The following is a 21,694-nucleotide window of genomic DNA, read 5'->3' on the forward strand; positions in this document are numbered from 1 at the left end:
ACAAACGTCATTAATTGGCATTGTGTAAAGATTACGCTTTGAAAAACTGGTGCCATGTCTTACAAGTAGTTTTCTGTAAATGCTAAAAAAACATTCTTTATATTTACAGGTTTATGTTACTGTTTCTTGGTGTTTATAGTGTAATGTACTGCACAGACATGGAGGACTTAACCAAAGATCAGTTTTTTGATATACTTCCCCCAACACCAAACTTTAAAGTATATAAATATTTCCCTGTGACACTGGTGTTATCAACCTGTGTGTCAAGTGTCGAGCTCTGAATCATTATAAATGCTCCCGTTGTATAATTCATCTCAATATGAAAGGCCTCTCTGTTTTAAAATAGTAAGCATCAATATTTCATTGTGGGAAATCCTGTGAACACTTTATCCATGTACAGTACACACATGGTACAGTGCAAACGCTCTGTGCTACCTCATACACACAGTTTCGGACACACAAACACACACACCCAGTGACCAAGACACATCTTACATAAGACATTATCTAGGGTACAGCTGTTATTAAAACATCAGAGATACTGGACTGAAAGGAAGACATGAGGAAAGAAGAGAAAAGGTCATAGCTGATTAAAATGATGTTAAGTTCCGTACAGCTGTTGTTCATATAAGAATAAGAGAAAGAGCGCATTTAAATAGTTGACCCAATAATACCCCAGTCTCTGCCTCTCTGTCCCAGTGTCTCTTCAGTTCCTAGATAAGCAGTGAGCTCGAATACTGCATGATTGGCAAAAAACAAAGCTAACCGTCAGTGTGGCTGCAGACAGGGTGACTACACACACACACACACACACACACACACAATCACACACATGCCTGTCCTTTGAACAGACAACATCAGCATCATCATACGCAGCTACAGTCAAACAATGCAAAACATGTTGTGATTTACAGTTGGATTGGACCAGTTGTGGTTGGTTTTGCCATGATGTTGGTCAGTTTAGACCATCTGAGTCGGGCATAATGGCCACAAGTGAAGCTGTTCGGTATTGTATAGTTTTAAAATCCCTCCTCCGTTTTGATTCACACTTCAACCATTTTTAAAACATACCTAAAACCAACTGGTGTCTGATTCATATCCATTGTTCTTAATTTAAAATCTAGATATTCACCATATACTATAAGTTTATAAGTACAGAAGCACCGTTATAAGTACAGATTTAGAAACTCTGGCCGATACCAAGTTAGTAATAATTTTCATATTATGGCTGATAACAAATAACAGTCAATATCAAAAATCTTAGAACGTTCCCCTAACGTTCCCGAATGGTCCCATGAGGTTATTTTTTTGGGAACCAAACAAGAACGTTATAGGAACGTTCCATGTAGGTTATTTTTAGGTTCCATTTTTATAACGTAAGGAAAACGTTCCGGGAACGTTCCCCTAACGTTAAGGGAAAGTTCTAGGAACGTTCTGGGAACCAAAAACTAACGTTCCCAGAACGTTCCCAGAACCTAAATTTGTTTGCTGGGCTACTACTTTGTTTTAAAAAAAGAAAAAGAAACTAAAACACAATAAAAAACTATCATTGCATGCACACAGCAACTCATGTGGACTCTTAAAAGGGAAGAAATAGTAACTTAAAGAGTTAAATATTTGACATAATCTATCACTATTTATTACTGCTAAAGTAGATTGAGATTCTGTCGGTGGCCAGATAGATAGATAGATAGACAGACAGAGAGACAGAAAGATAGATAGATAGATCCAAATCCAGGACTGCAATGTCTTTCCAACCTCAGCATCACAATAAAACTGAAGACCCACAGTCACAACAGCTTAAAGAGGTAGAATCATTCAGCCATGAATGTACTAGCTTTGTTAGGTAAATGACATAGATAAAGTGGTATAGAACAGTAGTGAGCACAGCAATCACTCTGTGCTTATATTACCATGCATGCAAACACGCATCAAGGTCAGTAAAAAAGCACTAGAGCAAAGGTAGAGTTAGAGCGCCTGACCAACATGAATGTCGGCTCTAACACTAACAAACATGAACCAGATATTATTTTTGCATGTGATACAACTCAATAGACAACAGAACCACTCTCCAAACAAACAGTTATTCTCTTATATCTGTGAGGAGGACATTTAGCACTGCAGGATTCTGCAAACAAAATCTGGAAATCTGAGCCCAGCAAGACCAATAGAGCAGACTTTGCGCCATTTAAACTGCAGAGGGTCTAGCAGAGAGTTTAAAATGACCAAAGGTGCCAAATATATCATGTATTCGAGAAATATATTAATAAAAATAATAATACAATTTTGAAAAAAAAAAAAAATCTGACTCAAGGTGTAGCAGATAAAGAGCAAGAGCATTTCAGGGTCTCTTACACAATGACCCAAGCATCCCCAACCAACAAATCGTACATTTTTCCCAACCATTCCCAACAGACCTATTTAAAAACAACACACACTTCCCAACCATTCCCAGTCATATTTGTAGAGTACTTACGGAGGAAAAATAGTCAGCAGCCTCTTCCACCGCCATTTTTCCTGCAGTCCCACAGAAACCCGATCACTTACTTCTTTAGCTCTGCGGCCAGCAAGGTGCCATTCAGTCATGTGACGTGTAAAAAATGCCCTGGCAGCAGGATGCTCAAAGACACACTTCCACCTGACGTGTGTGTGAGTACGGATTCAAGGATACAGAGCTCTCCGGTACTACAGTCACTTTGAATCCAACCTTCTCAGTTCTTCCTTTCTCTTTTGAACTCTCCTTCAGCGTCTCCTTCTCCTTTCACAATCCTGTCCAAAACGATCTCTCTCTTTCTATTTATCCAATGGGCACCAGCTACAATCTTCATTCAACATGGACAAAAATATAATGTTTTATGTGCTTTCCCACTACCTCTCTGATTCTCTCTCTATCTTTTTCTGTCATACACACAGAACACAGAGGGTGGGGGTCTTTTGAATAGTGATATGAGGTGTTAGGGGGTCCAAATATAGCAGCTGATTCCAATGCATTTGCAAATAGGACTATGGCAGACTCCCTTTCCCTCCATTCTGCAGTCTCCCCCTGCCTGCAAACCCTCATGTGCTTGGTTTGTATTGTCTGAATGCTTATCTACTCCCTTTTTGAATAAAAAGAGCGTGTGTGTTTAGGACTGCTGGGGTTCGCTTTATTAGGCTGAATGCTGGGTTCATGGTGCAGCTTAAAAAAGGATTAGGGGGCATTTCCCCCCAGTATTAGGGCCACCGCACCATCATGTAAACACGCACCCCAGCTGTACCTCTGACAAAGGGATGAAGCGTGTCACACATTATACAGTGACACAGACTGTGTTGTTTACATACTGTGCTTGCACTGTGTGTATCTTAGTGTCTGTTTGAATATACTGTTCTGTTGAATGTACCGTTGGGTGTTTGTTATTTTCCATGTATTATCAGTATGTGTTTATGGAAAAGGGGAGTGGCCTAGAGCTGTGTGTTAGACAGACACATACTGTGTGAGCATATGGAGAGCTAACCGCCATTGACAATTTGATATTTACAACAAAACATTATTTTACTCTTGCATTTGTTCATTACTGAGATTTAAGCATACAAATTGTAAAGCTTACATCAAGAGAGTTTTAATATATTTAAAAATAGTAGTGAATTATTTTAACAACAACAAACTTTTTTTTTAAAGGTGAATCTCATAAAAACATTCTCAATGATAATTAAAAATTGTAATAAGAAATAGCATAAATTAATGTATAAGAAATGCTCCAATGATGTATGTATATTTTAAATGCAAATTTAAATAATAGTATTAATTTAAAAATTATATTTATTTAATTAAAATATACAGAATTAAAACAAATATACAATTTAAAATATCCTCAAATAGAAGAGTGTTATTTTAAATTGTAATAATATTTCACAGTATTACTGCTTTTATCAAATTTATAATATTTTAGTGATCTATTCATATTTATAATATAATAAAATGTTTTTGCATTAGAGAAATGAAAATTAGATGTATAGTCTGAAAACTAAAAATCTTAATAGTACTAAAAACATACATCATGTTATGCAAAAAAAAAATATTTCTTGTTCTTTTCATTTGATTTTGGGTGTGAAACATGGACATGCTTTTGAAAGGCTTTGTGGACATTTAATAACTACTTCTGTAAACCCCTCAAATACTCCTGTTACACACCACATCTGCAAAAAAAATGTTTTGCTGTGATTATTTATGTACGCTGTTGTTTCATGTTTCATGGAATTCTCTCTGTAAAACATGTAGACATAAAGTAGACATGCACTTGAACACACACACACACACACACACACACACACACACACACACACTTTGATTATGCAGAGAGGCATCCCATGATGCTTTGGGGTGCATCACAGGTCTCCTCGTTCTGGGATGGTGGCGTTGCTATGGCAACAGAGGAGGAGGGTAAAAAGAATGTGATCTGAAGGAGCTCAAGATGTTCTGTAACCGTGGTGATGGTTTCCCTCAATGACCTCCACCTCATCAGCCAATCACGGAGAGTGTATGAGAGTCATCATTCTCTCTCTCAAATATAGTCAGACACAGAGGTATTCACAAGGGCTACACCTGCTTTAAACCCATGGGCACTGGAGGATTTCCATGCTTTCAGAAATAGGGCATCATTATACATTCTAAAAAGATAAATGAGCTTTGCGAAATGACGATAACATGACGAAATGCCAACACAGACTAGATGTAGCAATACAGTATTTAAGTGTGTATTTTCACTCAGTTTGTAAGTGAGGGATGTGTAAGACTGTCAGTACTGTGTCTGGATGTATGTTTGTTATTAGTGATGATGTTGTTTGTGACACTGCGTTTGCTGAAAATGTGAAATTTAATGCCCGTCTACAGCAGTCTTCTTACATGTAAAGCAGAGGCATGGCAGGGAAAGGTCTATGTCAGACTCAGAGGAAATGAGGTGACCAGCGCTAAACACAAAGTGACTGCTAAGAAACATCAGAAATTATGACATCACCAGAATGTGCCTGATATCCAGACTCACACTGGACCCTAGTGGAGAGATTCAATACTACTGACTCTAAGTAACTGAAACAGATAAACAAACACATCTTTGTTACATTTGAAATGGCAAAATGTTAAAGTAAACATGAAATCAAAACCTATTGATTGACCCTATTTACTTCCCTAATGTATGGTACAGGTCGTATTGTGGATGATTAATCAGAGCAAGTTATTCCAAACAAATCACCGTAATCTTAAATCAAAAAGAAAAATAGACCATTTGGGAGCACATCTACGTGCGCATTATGGTGGCGGAAAAACAGTGGTAACAAGTGGAGGAAAACGGGCAAGATCCACGGAATGAGAGAAAAAATGTCTTTGGATGCCAGAATCGGAATGCAAAAAAAAAGGTCTTCATTTTTACAGCATACTACAGTCAAAGACGCCCTTTGAAGCTAAATGCAGACTTTTATGGTTTCAAGCCATTAAATAGATAGACTGGACTGACGAAACCTGTGACGATTACCGTTCTATTAATGCATTAATTTGATGTGAAATATAGGTCTACATAATATTTACATATGCAGTTCATAGGGGGCAAAATCTCAATTCTGACTTTTTTCTCACAATTGTGAGTTCATATCTTATAAGTTCATATGTTAGTTTATATCACAACTAAAAAAAAGAAAAGAAAAGTCAATTGCTGGATATAAAGTCGCAATTCTGAGGGGAAAAAGGCTGAATATCGAGTGAGATCTTACAATTCAGATTTTTCTTCTCAGAATTGTGAGGAAAAAAGAAGGGGAAAAAAGTCAGATTTGTCACAATTATGTAATATCACCAAAATAAAAAAGGTTACAAATGACAGTTCATGTTGACTTGAAGCTAGCAGCTGTCAGCAAGGGTGCAGGAATACACAAAGATGATGATGACGATGACGATGACAACTGATAACAAACACAACTGATATATCGTGACAGCAACGCACAAGTTATGACACTTGATGATAATAATAATAATAATAAGATTTATATAACCTCCACAGATTATGTATTGTCAATTTACAATATTATGATAATTATTGATGATTATTATTAATTAACTAATTTAGCAAGTCTACAATCAGCCAATCAACTAATCAGTCAATTAATGAGTCAATCAGAGATGTACTGAATAGTTCATGTGAGTTCGGGCAGCTGGAAGTGCTTTAAACTCTCTCCTGTTCTCTCTGAGGGGCAGCAGTTAATGTGTGCCGGCATGCATGAACTTGCGAGTGTGTGTGTCTGTGGGTCTCTGGAGGCAGAACAGCAGCGTGTGACCCAGAATCATGCTTCTACAAGGAATTTATCATTACAGACCCCAACCATCATACATAAAACCATATCTGACACACACACACACACAGTGAGAAGTAAAATGTTAAAACGAATTTTCTGAAAAAGTGTGTGTGTGTGTGGCCTCAGCACCCAGGTGCAGACAGCCTGCAGATGTGGGATGCAATATTGTACACATGCACACATCTTTCTTACTTAAGTCTGTTGTAATTGTGATCAGAAAATATTGTACATAATAGTTTATACTTTCTAAACTCAACAGATATCCGAAATACAAACATTACCACTGCCACATAATTAATAATAGTCTGGTTCTATCATGTTCTTTTTTTTTTCTTCATTACAGATATTCTTAATACATACAGTGTACTTTTCAGTGCCATCCCAACAAGTGTTGAGGAGGACTGGAGATGTCCATCCAGCTGTGGGACTGAGATTAGCAGGATTCATGGATTATAATTACACTGGGAATTTAAAGTCAGGTGAGAAGGATAATCCCAACCCCCTTCATTAGGACAGAGAGAAAAGAGAGAAGCTAACCGAGTGAGCAGCGAAGTCACAAAAAGTATGGAGGTAAAAAGGCTCCACAGGCTTACAATGATCTTAAGATATCATACTATGAAACACTGTAAATCTGGATTAAAGAAAAGTAATAAAGAAACTACGTGTTGACAAGACCATGGCCGTAATGTAATGTGGGTGTGTTTAATCATTTGTGAATTAGTGAGGCAATAAGAGATGGAGGAGGCAAGTGAGAATGAGAGAGCAAGCGAGAGTGTGAAATTTCTGCAAGTTGTGTATGATATTAATCTTCTGCTGAGAGACAAACAGTGCCCAAAGTGTCACAAAAAGTCCAGAAACACTGTACAACATTCAATAGCCATGATTTAATGCTCACAGTAATATTGATTTTAAATAAGAGCCAGTTCCACAGGGAGTACTGTATACGAAACAAACATAAAAAATGATTGCAAAAGAAGAAATACTTTTTTCAGCAGATATAAACTGACAGAATTCATTACATCAAATCAATTCTGTTCTTTCTATTTCTAAACTTTCTATTCACTGAAAAATCCTGAACAAAATGAATTGCAGTTTTCACAAAAATACTTAGCAGCAATCGTTTTCAAAATTGATAATGATTAGAAAAGTTTCCGCATATTAGAATGATTTCTTAAGGATCATGTGTAACTGAAGACTGGAGTAATGACTGATGCCAGATGAAAATAAAAAAAGTACAAATGTTCAGCTGAATCAGAGCATGTTTGTGTGCCAGGATTTAACCAAATGCTATGACAGAAATCCATGATACCTTGAGATATAGTTTAAAGACTAAATGTCTCATGCCCTTTATTTAAAGAAAAGTAACCACATGCTCCATTTCTAACATATTCTAATGCAGAATACAGGATCAAATCTGTGCACATGCTCGATGAATGACTGTCACACACTCCTCCATTTAGAAGTGTGTGTGTGAAAGATATTATCTGGCACCCAGACTGTAGCAGATGAGAGAGGAGGGAAAGGCCATCTGCCTGTATTACTCCCCCCTGTGCCCTCAAACACCCCCAAACACATACACACACACCTCAAAATATCTCAAATGTACACACATGCTGTTTGAAGACCATGAGCCAAGATATTGCATCAGTCACACGCTTTCCTCCTTAAGCTAATGGTCATTCTGTAAAACCTGAATCAAATGACACACATTTGTGTCAGTGAACTGAGGGACAAGTCTAAATTATTGCATGCAAGAGATGATGCAGATATATAATAATGATCATTTAAAATTATTTATTTTGGAAAAACTTTACAATAAAGATACCATTTATTAAAAGCTACACTAGGTGACTTTTGCCCCCTTTAGCGGTTGAAAAACAAAACTGCATGCATTTTGTGGAAGAACATTGTTTTTGTTGTATACTGTTTTGGTTCATTCTCACAACTAAAAGAGAGAGAGAGATTATCCTACAGCTGATAAAACATTCACCACTAGACTTAAAGGCACAATATCTAAGATTGTTGGATTAAAATATCCAAAAACCACTAAAACAGAGTGCTATATATTTTGTTGACTAGTGTACTTGCATTATCTCAAATGTTTCCAACAATGTTTAAATCCAGAGAAATCAGCTATTTTAACCAGTGTAACAGCCCAAGCCATTGCGTCGGCTGTCAATGACGCTACCCAGTTTTACTTCCATAGATACCATTGAAACACGAAAGATGCTTTAATATATTATGTTTTATTGACAGAAAAAATCTCTCCTTTTCTTGATTTACAGCGAATAACATGCTGTCAGGAGTCTAGTTTTATTCCTCTGCTTGTTTCTCTTCTCCCTCTCCTTCACGTGCGCTCTCGCACAGCTGCTCATTCTCAATCAGCGTTCACGCTCCTGCTCTTCTCACCCCTGTTTCTCATTTGCCCTGATTTTCTGGCTATTTAGATCTTGTGTCCTTCCCCCTTCTTTGTCGGTTTATTGTTTGTTCGTTCATGCCCGTTGCAGGTGCATCATCTTTGAGGATTAGGCTACTGCTGCTTATTCTTGTCCTGTGTGTATGTCAGACGAGAGATTTCACCTGCTATCCTGAGTCAAGCCTGACTCTCTGTGCTGCGGTTGCTGCCTAGTGGGGTCTGTACTCGTCATTACCAGCGTGTACACTTCTTGACCGCGACTACCTGTGCCTTTCATTCTGCCTGGGTTGCAGCCTGGTCTTTGGGTTTCGTTATCCTGTTCTGCGTCCGCCAAGACGGCCGGTGATCGGCAGACAGCTTGTGTTGACATTTATTCTATTTCCAATAAACCTGTTAACCAGCTTTCGCTTTTGGGTCTTTCTCGATCTGTGACACATGCTTGTACCGTGCCTCAGAGACAACACAACTTTGTGAAGTGGCTTAAATAGTATAATCAGTAATCGATCTAGCTTACGGCAATGTGCAACAATCGTCTCATAGCAGCCATTGAACGAACGCGCCAAGTAACGTTATAATGTTCAACACACTCAAACATTTAGTATGACAAACAGAGATGCGATACCCCACAATTTTAATTCGTTAGATAAAGTGACCTGTATGAGTATAGTAATTCAGTTATTCAGTAATTCGGTTTTATTAGAATAAATAATATTTATAAAATATATAGTAGGCTATAAATAAAATGTGTATTTAGGTGATTGGTTGTAACTGTAACAAAGTTCAGGGAAGGAGGCAGATGTTAAATGTAGCTTTAATCGTAATAAACATAAGCAACAAAATGAAAGGAGCGGCTGACTGCGGCCTAATAAAAACTGCAGCGTAAAATGTCCCAGGCTCTCCCACGACAACTCCCATGATTCCATGCTCATTTTGTTTTGAATAAGCGACCTCTAGCAGCGAAACTTACATACTCTGCCTTCAAGAGATATAATGGATGGAAAGGGTCTCAAGCTGATTAGCTGAAGATGGTACTGAAGCTATATGCATTAATCTTCCTTGAAAAAAATTCCAGTACAGCGCTTCAACAACCCATAATGAAATGACCCTTCACGATAGATAATGCTTTACAGTGACTGAACTCTGTTAGAATGCTACATATGGCAATTTATCTGTTCAGTAAAATACCCTACTCACCTGCCGAATAATAAAAACGCCATCTCTGCGGTTCTCACAACATTTCAAATCCCTCAGTTCTCGCCATCTCGGACACGCCAAGCCAATATTGATTCTCGTTTAATTACGAGCTCTGTCACGTTCTCTTTTTGGGTTTGAGATGTAATATGCTACATGTCAACCTTTTTCCGACGTTGTGACAACAAATCTATGGCACTCCCACACCACACACGCATCAAAGTAGCTGGAGAAACTGTTCTCAATTTACGGATATGACGAGACACACATGGGAAAGAGGAGTATGTAAGAAATTTTTCATGAAAACCATTCCGAGTCCACACTTTCATGACGTAATGATGCTTTGACTGTCAAGTAGAAGCCTACTACCGCGGAGCTCAAAAAACAACTTGGATAACTTTGAAATAGCATGAATAAACAATGAACAATTGCATTTTTATAAACAAATTAGACATTCTTGTTAAGTGTTACCTAAATTGTTTAAATTCTAACCAAACCAGAACTTGTTATATTGTCATTCCAAGTAATATCAAGCAACTTATATGAGGACCTGCCAGCTCACCATAAAACCTTAAAAAGATATATAACCTTTAAAAAGATGCACTAACACACACACACACACACACACACACAGACACACACACACACACACACACACACACACACACGCATCTCTGTTGAGTTTACAGTAAAGGGGTTTTATAAGGGTAGACAGTCTGGCTGCTACCCTGAGAATGTACTAGAGCTGATATAACAACACTCTGAACACGATCAATAGAGAGCTGCTGGGTAATAGACCATTATCAGACAGAGTACCTTTGACTGGCATTTACAGGATAGAAGCAAAAGTGATCTAAAAAGAATTAGAGTGCAGAGAGAATAAACACAATAAGATGGACAGAAAGAGCAAGAGAAATATTTACAGAAAACGACTCGGTTACTAACATAACCTCGGTTCCCTGAGAGGAGGGAACGAGTATTGCGTAAGTAGCTTACGCTATGGGAAAACTCCTTTTCTCGAGAATATTGAAGTCTTTATGTAAAACGCATTGCAGCTGCACAGCTGACAGCAATGAACGAAGGAAGCTCGGTCATTGGCTGTGCTGCGGCAACTTGCTCGAACCAATGACGGACCGACTCTGAATGCGCGACCAATGAGCGCGCTTCGCGCCCGCGCTTTGACTCCACAGGGGCATTGAAGTCCCTTAGCTTCATAAGCCAGCGCTATAGCCTCAACTATCCAGTGAGAGATTCTCTGCTTTGAAACGGCGGAACCTTGCGTACGGCCGCCAAAGCATACAAACAGTTGTTCTGCCTGTCTGAATAGGGCAGAACGCTCCAAATACACTCTGAGAGCCCTAACGGGGCAGAGTAGATTAGCGTTGTGTTCGTCTGCTGGAGACGATAGCGCAGTTAGGGAGATAACCTGTGCTCTGAAGGGAGTGGTGAGCACTTTAGGAATATACCCATGTTTCGGTCTAAGGACGACCCTGCAGTCGTTAGGTCCGAATTCTAGGCAGGCAGCGCTTGTCGAAAACGCGTGCAGGTCGCCCACTCTCTTGACCGAGGCGAGTGCCAGCAAGAGCGCAGTCTTGAGCGAGAGCTGTTTAAGGTGCACGGTTCGGAGTGGTTCGAACGGGGGCCCTTTAAGAGCGTCTAGGACAGTAGCTAGGTCCCAGATCGGCACTGAGGGGGGCCGTGAAGGGTTCATCCTCCTAGCGCCCCTTAGGAAATGAATAATTAGGTCGTTTCTTCCCAATGGACGTTCCATTACAGGGTTGTGTGACGCTGTGATGGCCGCCACATATACTTTGAGCGTGGAGGGGGTGCGGCCCGCCTCCAGAAGCCCTTGTAGAAAAGCGAGTACGTTCGTAATCTCGCATGTCTCAGGGTTCAGGCCCTTGGCATTACACCAGTCACTGAACACTTTCCATTTCTGGGCATATAAGCGTCTCGTGGAGGGCGCCCACGCCTCAGCGATGGTTTTTAGCGCTCCGCTCGTGAGGTTCCTGGGAACCCGTTGAGGGGCCATACATGAAGGGCCCACAGATCGGGGCGGGGATGAAATATCATCCCGCTGGCCTGACTGAGGAGGTCTGGCCTCAGTGGAATCGGCCGTGGTGCAGATTGCATTTGCATCAGATCTGGAAACCATGTTTGGTTCTTCCAGAGTGGGGCTATCAGAAGCACTGCGTTTTTCTCCTCTCTGACCCGACTGATGACCTGTGGCAGCATCGCGATCGGGGGAAAGGCATATAAGGGGCGGCTCGGCCAGCTCTGGGCGAGCGCGTCCGTGCTCTTCGTGAAGAAAAGAGAGCAGTGCGCGTTCTCCTTGGAGGCGAAGAGGTCGATCTCCGCTTTGCCAAAGGTTTTCCATAACCATTGAATCGTCAGCGGGTTGAGAGCCCATTCTCCTGGGAGAATCTTGTCTCTGGATAGCATGTCTGCCCCCTGGTTCAGGGCGCCTGGCACATGCGCTGCTCTCAGCGAGCGCAAGTTTGGCTGGGACCATAAAATGAGTCTCCTGGCCATTGAATGCATGGAGCTCGACCTGAGTCCACCCTGGCGACTTATGTACGACACTACCGGACCAGGACGTGTTCATTTTTTAGATGTGGAAGCAGGGCTCTGAGAACCAAAGCGACCGCTTTCATCTCCAGACAGTTTATGTGTAGGCGCTTTCTCCTTGTGTTCACACCCAGACTCACGCCTGACTGGTACCAGTCGGCGGCTTTCCAGTGCGTCAGGGCTTTTACACAGCCGTGGTTCGCTCTGATTAAAAAGTGGCCCGAACGCCACACGTGGGTAGGGACGCGGCTCTTGAGCCAGCGTTGGAGAGGGCGCATATGCAACAATCCTAGCTGGAGTACGGCCGATGCTGAGGCCATGAGACCGAGCATCCTCTGAAACCGCTTGACGGGGGCGCGCGCGCCCGCCCTGAATGATGTTGCAAGGCGCCGGATGGTGAGCGCGCGCTCTGATGAGAGACGCGCTGTCATTTGCATCGAGTCTAGAACTATTCCCAGGAAAGAAATCCTCTGGCTGGGAGATAGTATGCTTTTTGCAAAATTGATTCTTAGACCCAGGCATTCTAAATGGCTGATAATCCAAGATCTGTGTGTTATTAACTGACTCTCTGATTGTGCTAGGACCAGCCAATCGTCGAGATAATTCAGTATTCGCACTCCCCTTCGTCTCAAGGGGGAAAGTGCTGCGTCCATACATTTCGTGAATGTACGGGGAGCCAGGGACAGGCCGAACGGAAGTACTGTGTACTGGTAAGACTGTCCCTCGAAAGCGAATCTCAGAAACGGCCTGTGATGAGGCGCTATTGGAATGTGAAAGTACATCTTTCAGATCCACTGAGAGGAACCAATCTCCTGGGCGTACTTGCGCGAGGATATGCTTGGTTGTTAACATTCTGAACGAGCGAATCATTAGTGCTTTGTTCAGGTGTCTGAGATCTAGGATGGGGCGGAGACCACCATCCTTTTTCGGGACGAGAAAATAGCGGCTGTAAAAACCTGCCTCGCTCAGAGGGGGGAACAGTTTCCACAGCGCCCTTTTCTATTAGTTTGTGCACCTCGGTGCGTAGAACCTGTGAACACTCCTTTCTCACTTTCGTCTCGACCACAGTCGTAAAACGTGTTGGTCTGCGAGCGAACTGGAGCGAGTATCCGTGCTTTACTATATTCAATACCCATTTCGGCATATCTGGAATGTTTTCCCATGCAGCTGCGTGTACAGATATGGGCTGAATACAGGCGAAGGGGCGGGCCGCTGTGACGTAGGCACCCAGCCAGCGAATCGCCTGAGCTCGTAGCTCTCAGAGGCGCGGTCGCACGCTGAGCAGCTGAGTGAATGGGCGCGTGTGTGCTTACAACAGCGCGCGCTATGTCTGTAAAACTCGCAGCCTGAGCTGGGGTTGTGTTTGACACTGTAAGGACAGTGTTTATAAGTGGGGGTGCATAAACAGTGGTAGGCACACGCGTCACTTTTATAATGTTTCCCGCTTTTACTGGAGATGAATTCATAACTGTGTGAACAGTGCTTGTGTGTAGTGTTGCGTACATGACCGTAGGCACGTGATCTACATTCATGGGGCGCGCAGCCTGAGCTGGGAATGAATTTGGCACTGTTTTGACAGTATCTGGGAATGCACACTTTGTGGACATGTGAACCCTTAGTCACACAGGCAGAAAAAGACTCTTTTTGTGTTTTCTGTGCGTCGCCGTAAAAACGGCGTTTGTTTGCAGGTGAGCGAGCTCTGTGACTGGCCCATTGACTGCTGTATGGACATTTCCAGCCGCCTGTAAGGGGACTGGGTAATGAGATAGTGGTCCGGCTTTTGCGAGACACGCACTCTCTCTTCTCATTCCTGTGGCTAGGACGGCTTTCGAGGCTCAGGGTTCAGCACAATCTTGGGCCGAGGACCCCGTCGCTCAGGAGGCGGCTTGTGGTTGTGGGAGCGCGAGCGGCGTTGAGCGTCAGCGTTCTGGGCCTCAGTGAAGCGTTCGGCGAAACCTTTAACCGCCGGTCCAAACAGCCCGCTGGTGGAGATAGGCGCGTCGAGAAACGGCGCCTTATCCGCGTCCTTCATCTCCGTCAGAGTCAGCCACAGATGGCGCTCGAGAACAGTCAAATTAGCCATGGCGGGGCCAATAGACTGGGCGGTGGCCTTCGTGGCTCGCAGAGCTATATCAGTTGCGCTGCGTAGGTCCTTAAAGGCTTCGGGTTCGGGGCCAGACTCGTCCATAGAGCAGAGAAGCTTAGCTTGGAACACTTGAAGTACCGCCATTGAGTGAAGCGCTGATGCAGCTTGCGCTGCGGTCTATGAACCACAATATGGATAACATCATGGAGAAGCTCACAGCTTTGCAAAGGCAAATGGATCGTTTCAGAGACCAAAACGGACCAGGAGAATAGCCTGCATAAATTGAATGCGGCTACTCGCCCGAAGACCAAACAATCCCAATCTTATCTGTTTCGGCACCCCCCTACCAGCACTGGCCTTGGCCAAGGCCGCTGCTGGAACAACAACTCTCCCGGAAGAGCACTGCAGTGAGCCGCTCTTGCATTCCTTCCCCGACTCCTCAGACACCTGCTGATTGTTGACTCTGCCTGGGACATGATCAAGGTTGTCTCCATGGCAACTTGCTGTGTATCGCTATGACAATCCTGCGGACTGAGGCTCCTAGATTATGGTGCTGGCTTAGCGACTCTCTCCAGGCCTACACACACATGAACTTACACATACACAGATATGCACCTAACCCACACCCCATCCCACGCCTTCGCCGCTTCGTACCCCCAGTCTGACAGGCGGGTCTGTGACCAGCGCCATAATGGCTGCAGGACCGGATGCTGCTTGCCTGGGCTGGACTACCTCCATCCCCCACTCCCCACCATGTTGCAATGTCTTGTTTGTAGAGTGTACTGTTTATGTGCTAATGCTGCTGAGGTGTTTTTTCCTGTTCCCAGACTGTTCTCCTTACAGGAGCATAGTCTGGGGGTCGCTTTTTTTTTCTCCTCACCTCTCCTCATGTCATGCTGTTTTTTTGTTTTTCTCAAGTTGGCGCTGAATATAGCAGCCTCGGTAACACCTTATTACCAAAGCAAATTCCTTGTATGTGCACAACACTACTTGGCAATAAAAATTCTTGATTCTTGATTCTTGATTCTTGGCCGGCCGCGGCGTAGGCGCGACCGGCGAGAGCAGAAGTAGTGCGGCAGGGTTTCGAGGGGTGGGAAGCTTTGGCTTTCCATCCGGTGGTGGAGGGCGGGCAGAGATGATTGGCCACGGCCTCCTCGAGGGGCGGCGTTCCCTCGTAGCCTCTTTCCTTCGCGCCGTCCACAGAGGAGAGCGACGAAGAAAAAGAAGGCTTCAGACGCGCAGAGTGTGGGGCTTTCCATGACTTGGTGAGTTCGTCATGAACTTCCGGGAAGAAGGGAGAAGGCCTTTGCCGAGGGGCCTGCTGGCACCCCTGCAGAAACCACTCATCCAGTCGGCTTCGGGTTGGTTCTTCGGGAGAAGACCAATCGAGCCAGAGGTCCTCTACGGCCTTCGAGAGGACGCGGATAATCTCCGTATCCATGGTGGAGCCCCCGCTCGTGCTAGCTAGCGTCGACGGGGCGGGGTCGAGAGTGGAGCCCGGCCAGTCGTCCGATGCAGCGTCGATGGACAAGCTGTCATCCATTCCCCCATCATCCTCGGACGCGCCGAAAGTCACAAGGCCCACCGCTCTGCTAGAGGGGTGTGGGTCCGGCTGGGTGAACTGAACCGGCGGTGGGGAAGGCAAGAGTGGCGGTGAAGCACGCGGAGACTTGCTCGGCGTGACGTCACTGAGCTCCGGTTCAGGAAGCATCTGTGAGCGGCGCTTTTTCTTAGTGCGCGGCTCAAACAGAGGGGTGGCGGCGATGGGCTCGCTCACGGCGAAAGCGGCGAGGCGAGCCCGCAGTGCGGAGAGACCCAGGTCATCACATTCCGGGCATCCGCCCTTGGTCAAAGCAGCTTCTGCGTGGTCCTACCCCAGGCAGCGAGCGCAGATGATGTGACGATCCCCGTCCGGGAGAAGGTCTCTGCACGACGCGCAGGAAGGCATTTGAAACAACGCCTCAGAAAATTGCTCTTTTACAAGTGTCGCGGGGCGAACAGATGTAAAGATACTTGCGTGTGTGGCACGCCGGATGGCTCAGTAGGATGGCGTTCGAAGGCGGCTGAAGGTGCCGACGTCCTCGTAGCAATCCCGCTGGTATGCTTTTCGACGGCGGCGAAGACTTCTATAATCCGGAGGATCCAGCGAAGAAGGTGTTCGCTGAAGGAGATTAAATCTAAAGAACTCTCATGACGGGGCGCCCAATAAATAGCTCTTGGCCACGCCCATCTTGGCGGGCTCTGACGCGCGCGGGCGCGAAGCGCGCTCATTGGTCGCGCATTCAGAGTCGCCCCGTCATTGGTTCGAGCAAGTTGCCGCAGCACAGCCAATGACCTTCGTTCATTGCTGTCAGCTGTGCAGCTGCAATGCGTTTTACATAAAGACTTCAATATTCTCGAGAAAAGGAGTTTTCCCATAGCGTAAGCTACTTACGCAATAGGAGAGACCTCTCGAAAGGGAACTCTGTCGTGATTTTTTAAATAAATAAATTTCTATTTCAAATAAATGCTGTACTTTTAAACGTTTTATTCCTCGTAGAATCCTGAATGTAAGCAGCACAAAAAAATGATAACACTGGTCTACGACAAAATGCTGAAATATAGTCAAACTTTACTATGTCTAGGTCAGTGAGAATGAATATAATGCTTTAAATGGTTGATTGTTGCTATTGGGTCAGTATGTAAGACCCTTGACTGAATGGCGGAGGAAAAGTGAGTAATAAGGGAAGGGATCTAAATTTAAACCAGAAATGACTTAAAAGCAAGTAGTAAATAATTAAGAGGAACAAAGAATTATTCATAGATTTATTCATAGATCCAGTCAAATATGTTTTATGTTTTGAAGTATATTAGTTATTTTTAACATACAAATGTTTAAATTTGTAATTTTGAAAATTAAGTACTTAAAAAAAGTTTTTAAAAATAAAAAAAATAAGATTTTATGTTTTTTAAGTAAGTAAGTAAAGTTTATTTATAGAGGACTTTTCACAGATAAAATCACAAAGTGCTTTACAAAGTGCAACCACAAAATAAAACAGTATACAATCAGTAAAAATTACAACTTTTAAAGAGCCCAAAATAAACCCCAGTTAACTAAATGCTTGTCTAAATAACAGTGTCTTGAGATGCCTTTTAAAATAATCGACCGAGTCGGCCACACGGAGGAACAAAGTAAGGCGTTCCACAGTCTGGGGGCTACAGCCTGAAAGGACAGGTCTACCCGGGTTTTATAGCGAGTCTTTGGGACCATTAACAGACTCTGGCCTGAGGATCGAAGTGCATGGCCTGGGGAGTATGTGCATAGCAAATCAGCAATGAATTGAGGGGCCTGACCATATAAAGCTCTAAAAGTTACAACTAATATTTTAAAATCAATACGGGACAAATCAGCACAACAAAATGCATAAATAACACATTTTATCTCTGAAGTCAGTAAAAAGTAGATCAAGAAAAGTAGATTGTTTTGGTATCGGATCATAACTCCCAGAATCGGACTCGGATTGAATCATAAGGTGCCTAAAGATTACCCCCCCCCTAGTTTGAACAGTACTTGTTTTTAGGCAAAATAATTTATGATGCAATCTGAAGCTGGTATACATGATATACATGGTCATACATGATATGAATTGTATCATGTTAATCCTAGCAGTCATGGATGATCAATCATAACCAAGCTTACATCAATTGGCTGAACACAATGCCCTTTATCAGCTCTAGAAATCATACAGCAGGGGTGCAAAACGTAATTCCTAGAGGGCCACACACTGTAAAAAAACAAAAAGTCCATAAAATAGGGCACAATGTACTGTATAAATATGAAGGAATTTTCCGTATTGGTATTTTACAGGTGTTTTAAGGATTAACGGAAAATTAGATACAATTACTGGATAATATCCTGGCAGAAAATAACCAGTACATTTTCCGTTTTTATTTTTTAAGTGCAGCCCTGCAGAGTTTAGTTCCAACCTGCTCCAACACACATACCTGTAGATTTCAAATAGACCTGAAGGACTTGATGAGCTTGATCAGGTGTTTTTAATTTGCTTACACAAACAGAACAGAAATGTTCAATTCTATTACACAATATTACTGTTTTTACTGTATTTTTGATTAAATAAATACAGCCTTGTTGAGCATAAAATACTTCTTTCAAAACCGACCCTTAACTTTTGAATGGTACTGTACGTATACTAACGAAAGCATACAGATCATTAAAATAATATGGAGTCTTAGTATACATACAAAAGGGACTCCATCCCTACAGACATATAAACTTAAGAACATATTTCTAAGGTTAGCAGTGAACTCATTGACAAACATGTTGTGTAAGCATGTTGACTACTCGAAGACAAAAGCTCACTAACACAGGGAGACTTTCATGGTGTTGCTGACTAAGAAGCTATGATATACTGTGAGAAGGGCAACCTAATTTCTGATCACATGGTTCTCACACGGACACATCTTTTAAGAAATCACTCACTCACAGACACACACCTTCATGTCATACACCCTTAATATGATCTATATTGAACATGACATAAGAATTAACAGTAGCTGGATGTAATTCCAAAATGGAAATGTGGGAATTTCCTGAATAATGCGTCACAGTGAAAGAAAGAAAGAAAGAAAGAAAGAAAGAAAGAAAGAAAGAAAGAAAGAAAGAAAGAAAGAATTATCAAGAGTGTGAGCGTCACGGGCGGGTGACGTCACGACCAGGAAAGGATAAAAGCAAATCCGGTCTGACCGGCGTTAGCTTCGATTTAGCCGAAGCAAGTCGATCACAGGAATACAGGGAGTATGGCAAAGTGACGCAGCGTCTTTGTGGCGAGCAGGACGAGGCTGAGGGTTGTGAGAGAACGGCACGAGGCTGGTGGTGTGAGCGTTAATGAATGACACCTGTGAGACGCACCGGTCTCTCGATCTTCACAGTCGTCGCTCCTCCTTTATGCTTCCGCTCCTCTGTGAGAGATGCGAGACCGGTGCATCTCACAGGTGAGGTTCATTAACACTCACGCCACCGGCCTCGCACCGGAGAACCCTTTGGTCCTGAGCCACCACTGCAAAGGTCTCATGTACAGTTGGCCAAAGGGTATCACATTGGACGCCACTGCCATGAGGCCTAAAAGCCTCTGAAACTGTTTCACAGTGCATGACTGGCCTAGCTTTAACTCTTTCATGGCTGTGCGGATAGCAGCTACACAAGCGGGCGATAGAACGACTCGCATCGTGACTTAATCCCAAACCACACCAAGGAAAGTGGTTCTCTGTTGTGGAGAAAGCACACTCTTCTTGGCATCCAGTCTCAACCCCAATTTATGTATGTTTGCGAGGACAACATCTCGATGCCGAACCAATTGCTCTGACTCTGCTAGAATCAGCCAGTAGTCTATGTAGTTCAAAGTGCGTACAGTATGCGCTGCAGCCTGAGCGGGGCCAGAGCAGCATCTACGCATTTGGTGAACGTTCGGGGTGATAGAGCTAGTCCGAATGAAAGTACCCGATATTGGTATTCTTTGCCCCCGAAAGAAAACCTCAGGAACTTCCTGTGCTGAGGGAGGATGGAGACATGGAAGTATGCGTCTTTTAGATCTATCGTGACAAACCAGTCCTCGGATCTGTTTGAGTGTCAGCATTTTGAACTTGAGTTTCTTGACTGCACGATTCAACTGAGATCTAATATAGGACGCAACATTGTTACCATCAGTAATGTATTTATTATCCACTATCGATCGCAGCTTAGAATAAATGTCATAAAATCAGAATCATTCTCTCGTTTTAGTGATTCCCTAATTAGATTTGAATTAAAAAATGTTCCTTGTTCTAATCAGGGGTGCGTTTCCCAAAAGCATTGTTGGCCAACTATGATCGCAATTTCCATTGAACTCTATTGGTAATGACGGAACATGCGACCATAGTTGGTTTTGGGAAACACACCCCAGGTCGGGCAAGTAAAATTCTCTTAGTCTAGCCCCTTAAAAAAAAAAAAAAAAATATATATATATATATATATATATATATATATATATATATATATATATAGTGTCGGGGGAGTGTCAGTTGTCAGATACACAGTTACACTCTGATAAGAGTTTAACCCTTCCATTGCTGTGTGCTTTGGTCTGCATTAAAGGACAGGAACTGTATTAGGCCTTGTCTCTTCAATAAGTTTGATTAACATATTTGAATTGCACTGACACATAGTATATAATTAGTTTAATAATTTGATTAATAAAAATATAAAAAGACATTGAGATAAATACTGTATTTATGAACAAAATAATTTTTGAGCTGCAAAAGATAACTTTGCACTAATTTCAAAGTGACCTATGACATCTTATGACATGAAATCCATTTAATTTAAATGATCTCATGGATGTGGCTGTTGTAGCTGGCTGTACTAGCTGATGCAGTAAATGTGGTGTATTCAGACAACTTTGATATAGTTCTTTTACATTTACCGGATTTAACTTCATATTGCCTGTCGTGCACAGTTACCCTAAAGGCACTGGGGTGGCGGTGCCACCGGCTTGGGCCCGTCATCGCTGCTTGCAGCTATATTTTTATTTCTTGTTTGTTGATTTCCAAATATAAAACTTGTTGAAATGTTTTCAGTGTGCATATCTGTTCTTTTTGAACATTTTCATCTCTTCTTAACAAAACCGTGATAATACTGATAATCATGATAATTTTGGTCACTATAATCGTAAAATGAAATTTTCATACTGTTACATCCCTAATCTCAACATGGCAGCTCCCATTAGAAGAAAACACAAATATAAATAAACAAAAAAACAGTAAAAACAGTAATAAATGACTACAAATTAAAATAACTGTTTTCTATTCAATATATTTGAAAAAGTATTTTTTTCTCATTTTCATTTGTATTTTACATTTGACTCTTGTGGAAATATGGCTGTAAGTAAGGAGGTATGCTTGTGTGTGAGTGTGTGATCTGTCCTCTGACACACAGTGTTCTCAGCAGGGAACTGAAGCTCTATATGGAGCCTCAAGCATGTATCAACCTTTAACAGACAACCGATACAGCTCATATACCAACACAAACACTCGAGGAAATGTCAAGTGATAAAAATGTAAAATATGTTGTTTATTGCTTT

General features: G+C 42.4%; 1 protein-coding gene across 33 annotated transcripts in view; it reads right to left on the reverse strand.

Moving 5' to 3' along the window:
* ank3a (ankyrin 3a) overlaps positions 1-21,694 on the reverse strand; it is a 132,542-nt gene that overhangs the window by 83,594 nt on the left and 27,254 nt on the right. For 3 of the 33 annotated variants that reach the window (XM_077239360.1, XM_077239355.1, XM_077239352.1), the window contains exon 1: positions 2,477-2,878. The exons of 23 other annotated variants lie outside the window; for them this stretch is intronic. In XM_077239360.1, the coding sequence (XP_077095475.1) occupies positions 2,477-2,512 (36 nt within the window). In that variant the 5' untranslated portion in view covers positions 2,513-2,878. Of the gene's footprint in view, positions 1-2,476; positions 2,919-21,694 lie in introns of those variants that run through there. 7 more of the 33 variants (XM_077239349.1, XM_077239365.1, XM_077239342.1 and 4 more) reach the window with 4 other exon arrangements.

The sequence above is a fragment of the Siphateles boraxobius genome, unplaced genomic scaffold, assembly GCF_051911475.1.
Source record: "Siphateles boraxobius isolate OS27281-9 unplaced genomic scaffold, OSU_SipBor_1 22, whole genome shotgun sequence".
NCBI classification, from domain to species: Eukaryota; Metazoa; Chordata; class Actinopteri; order Cypriniformes; family Leuciscidae; genus Siphateles; species Siphateles boraxobius.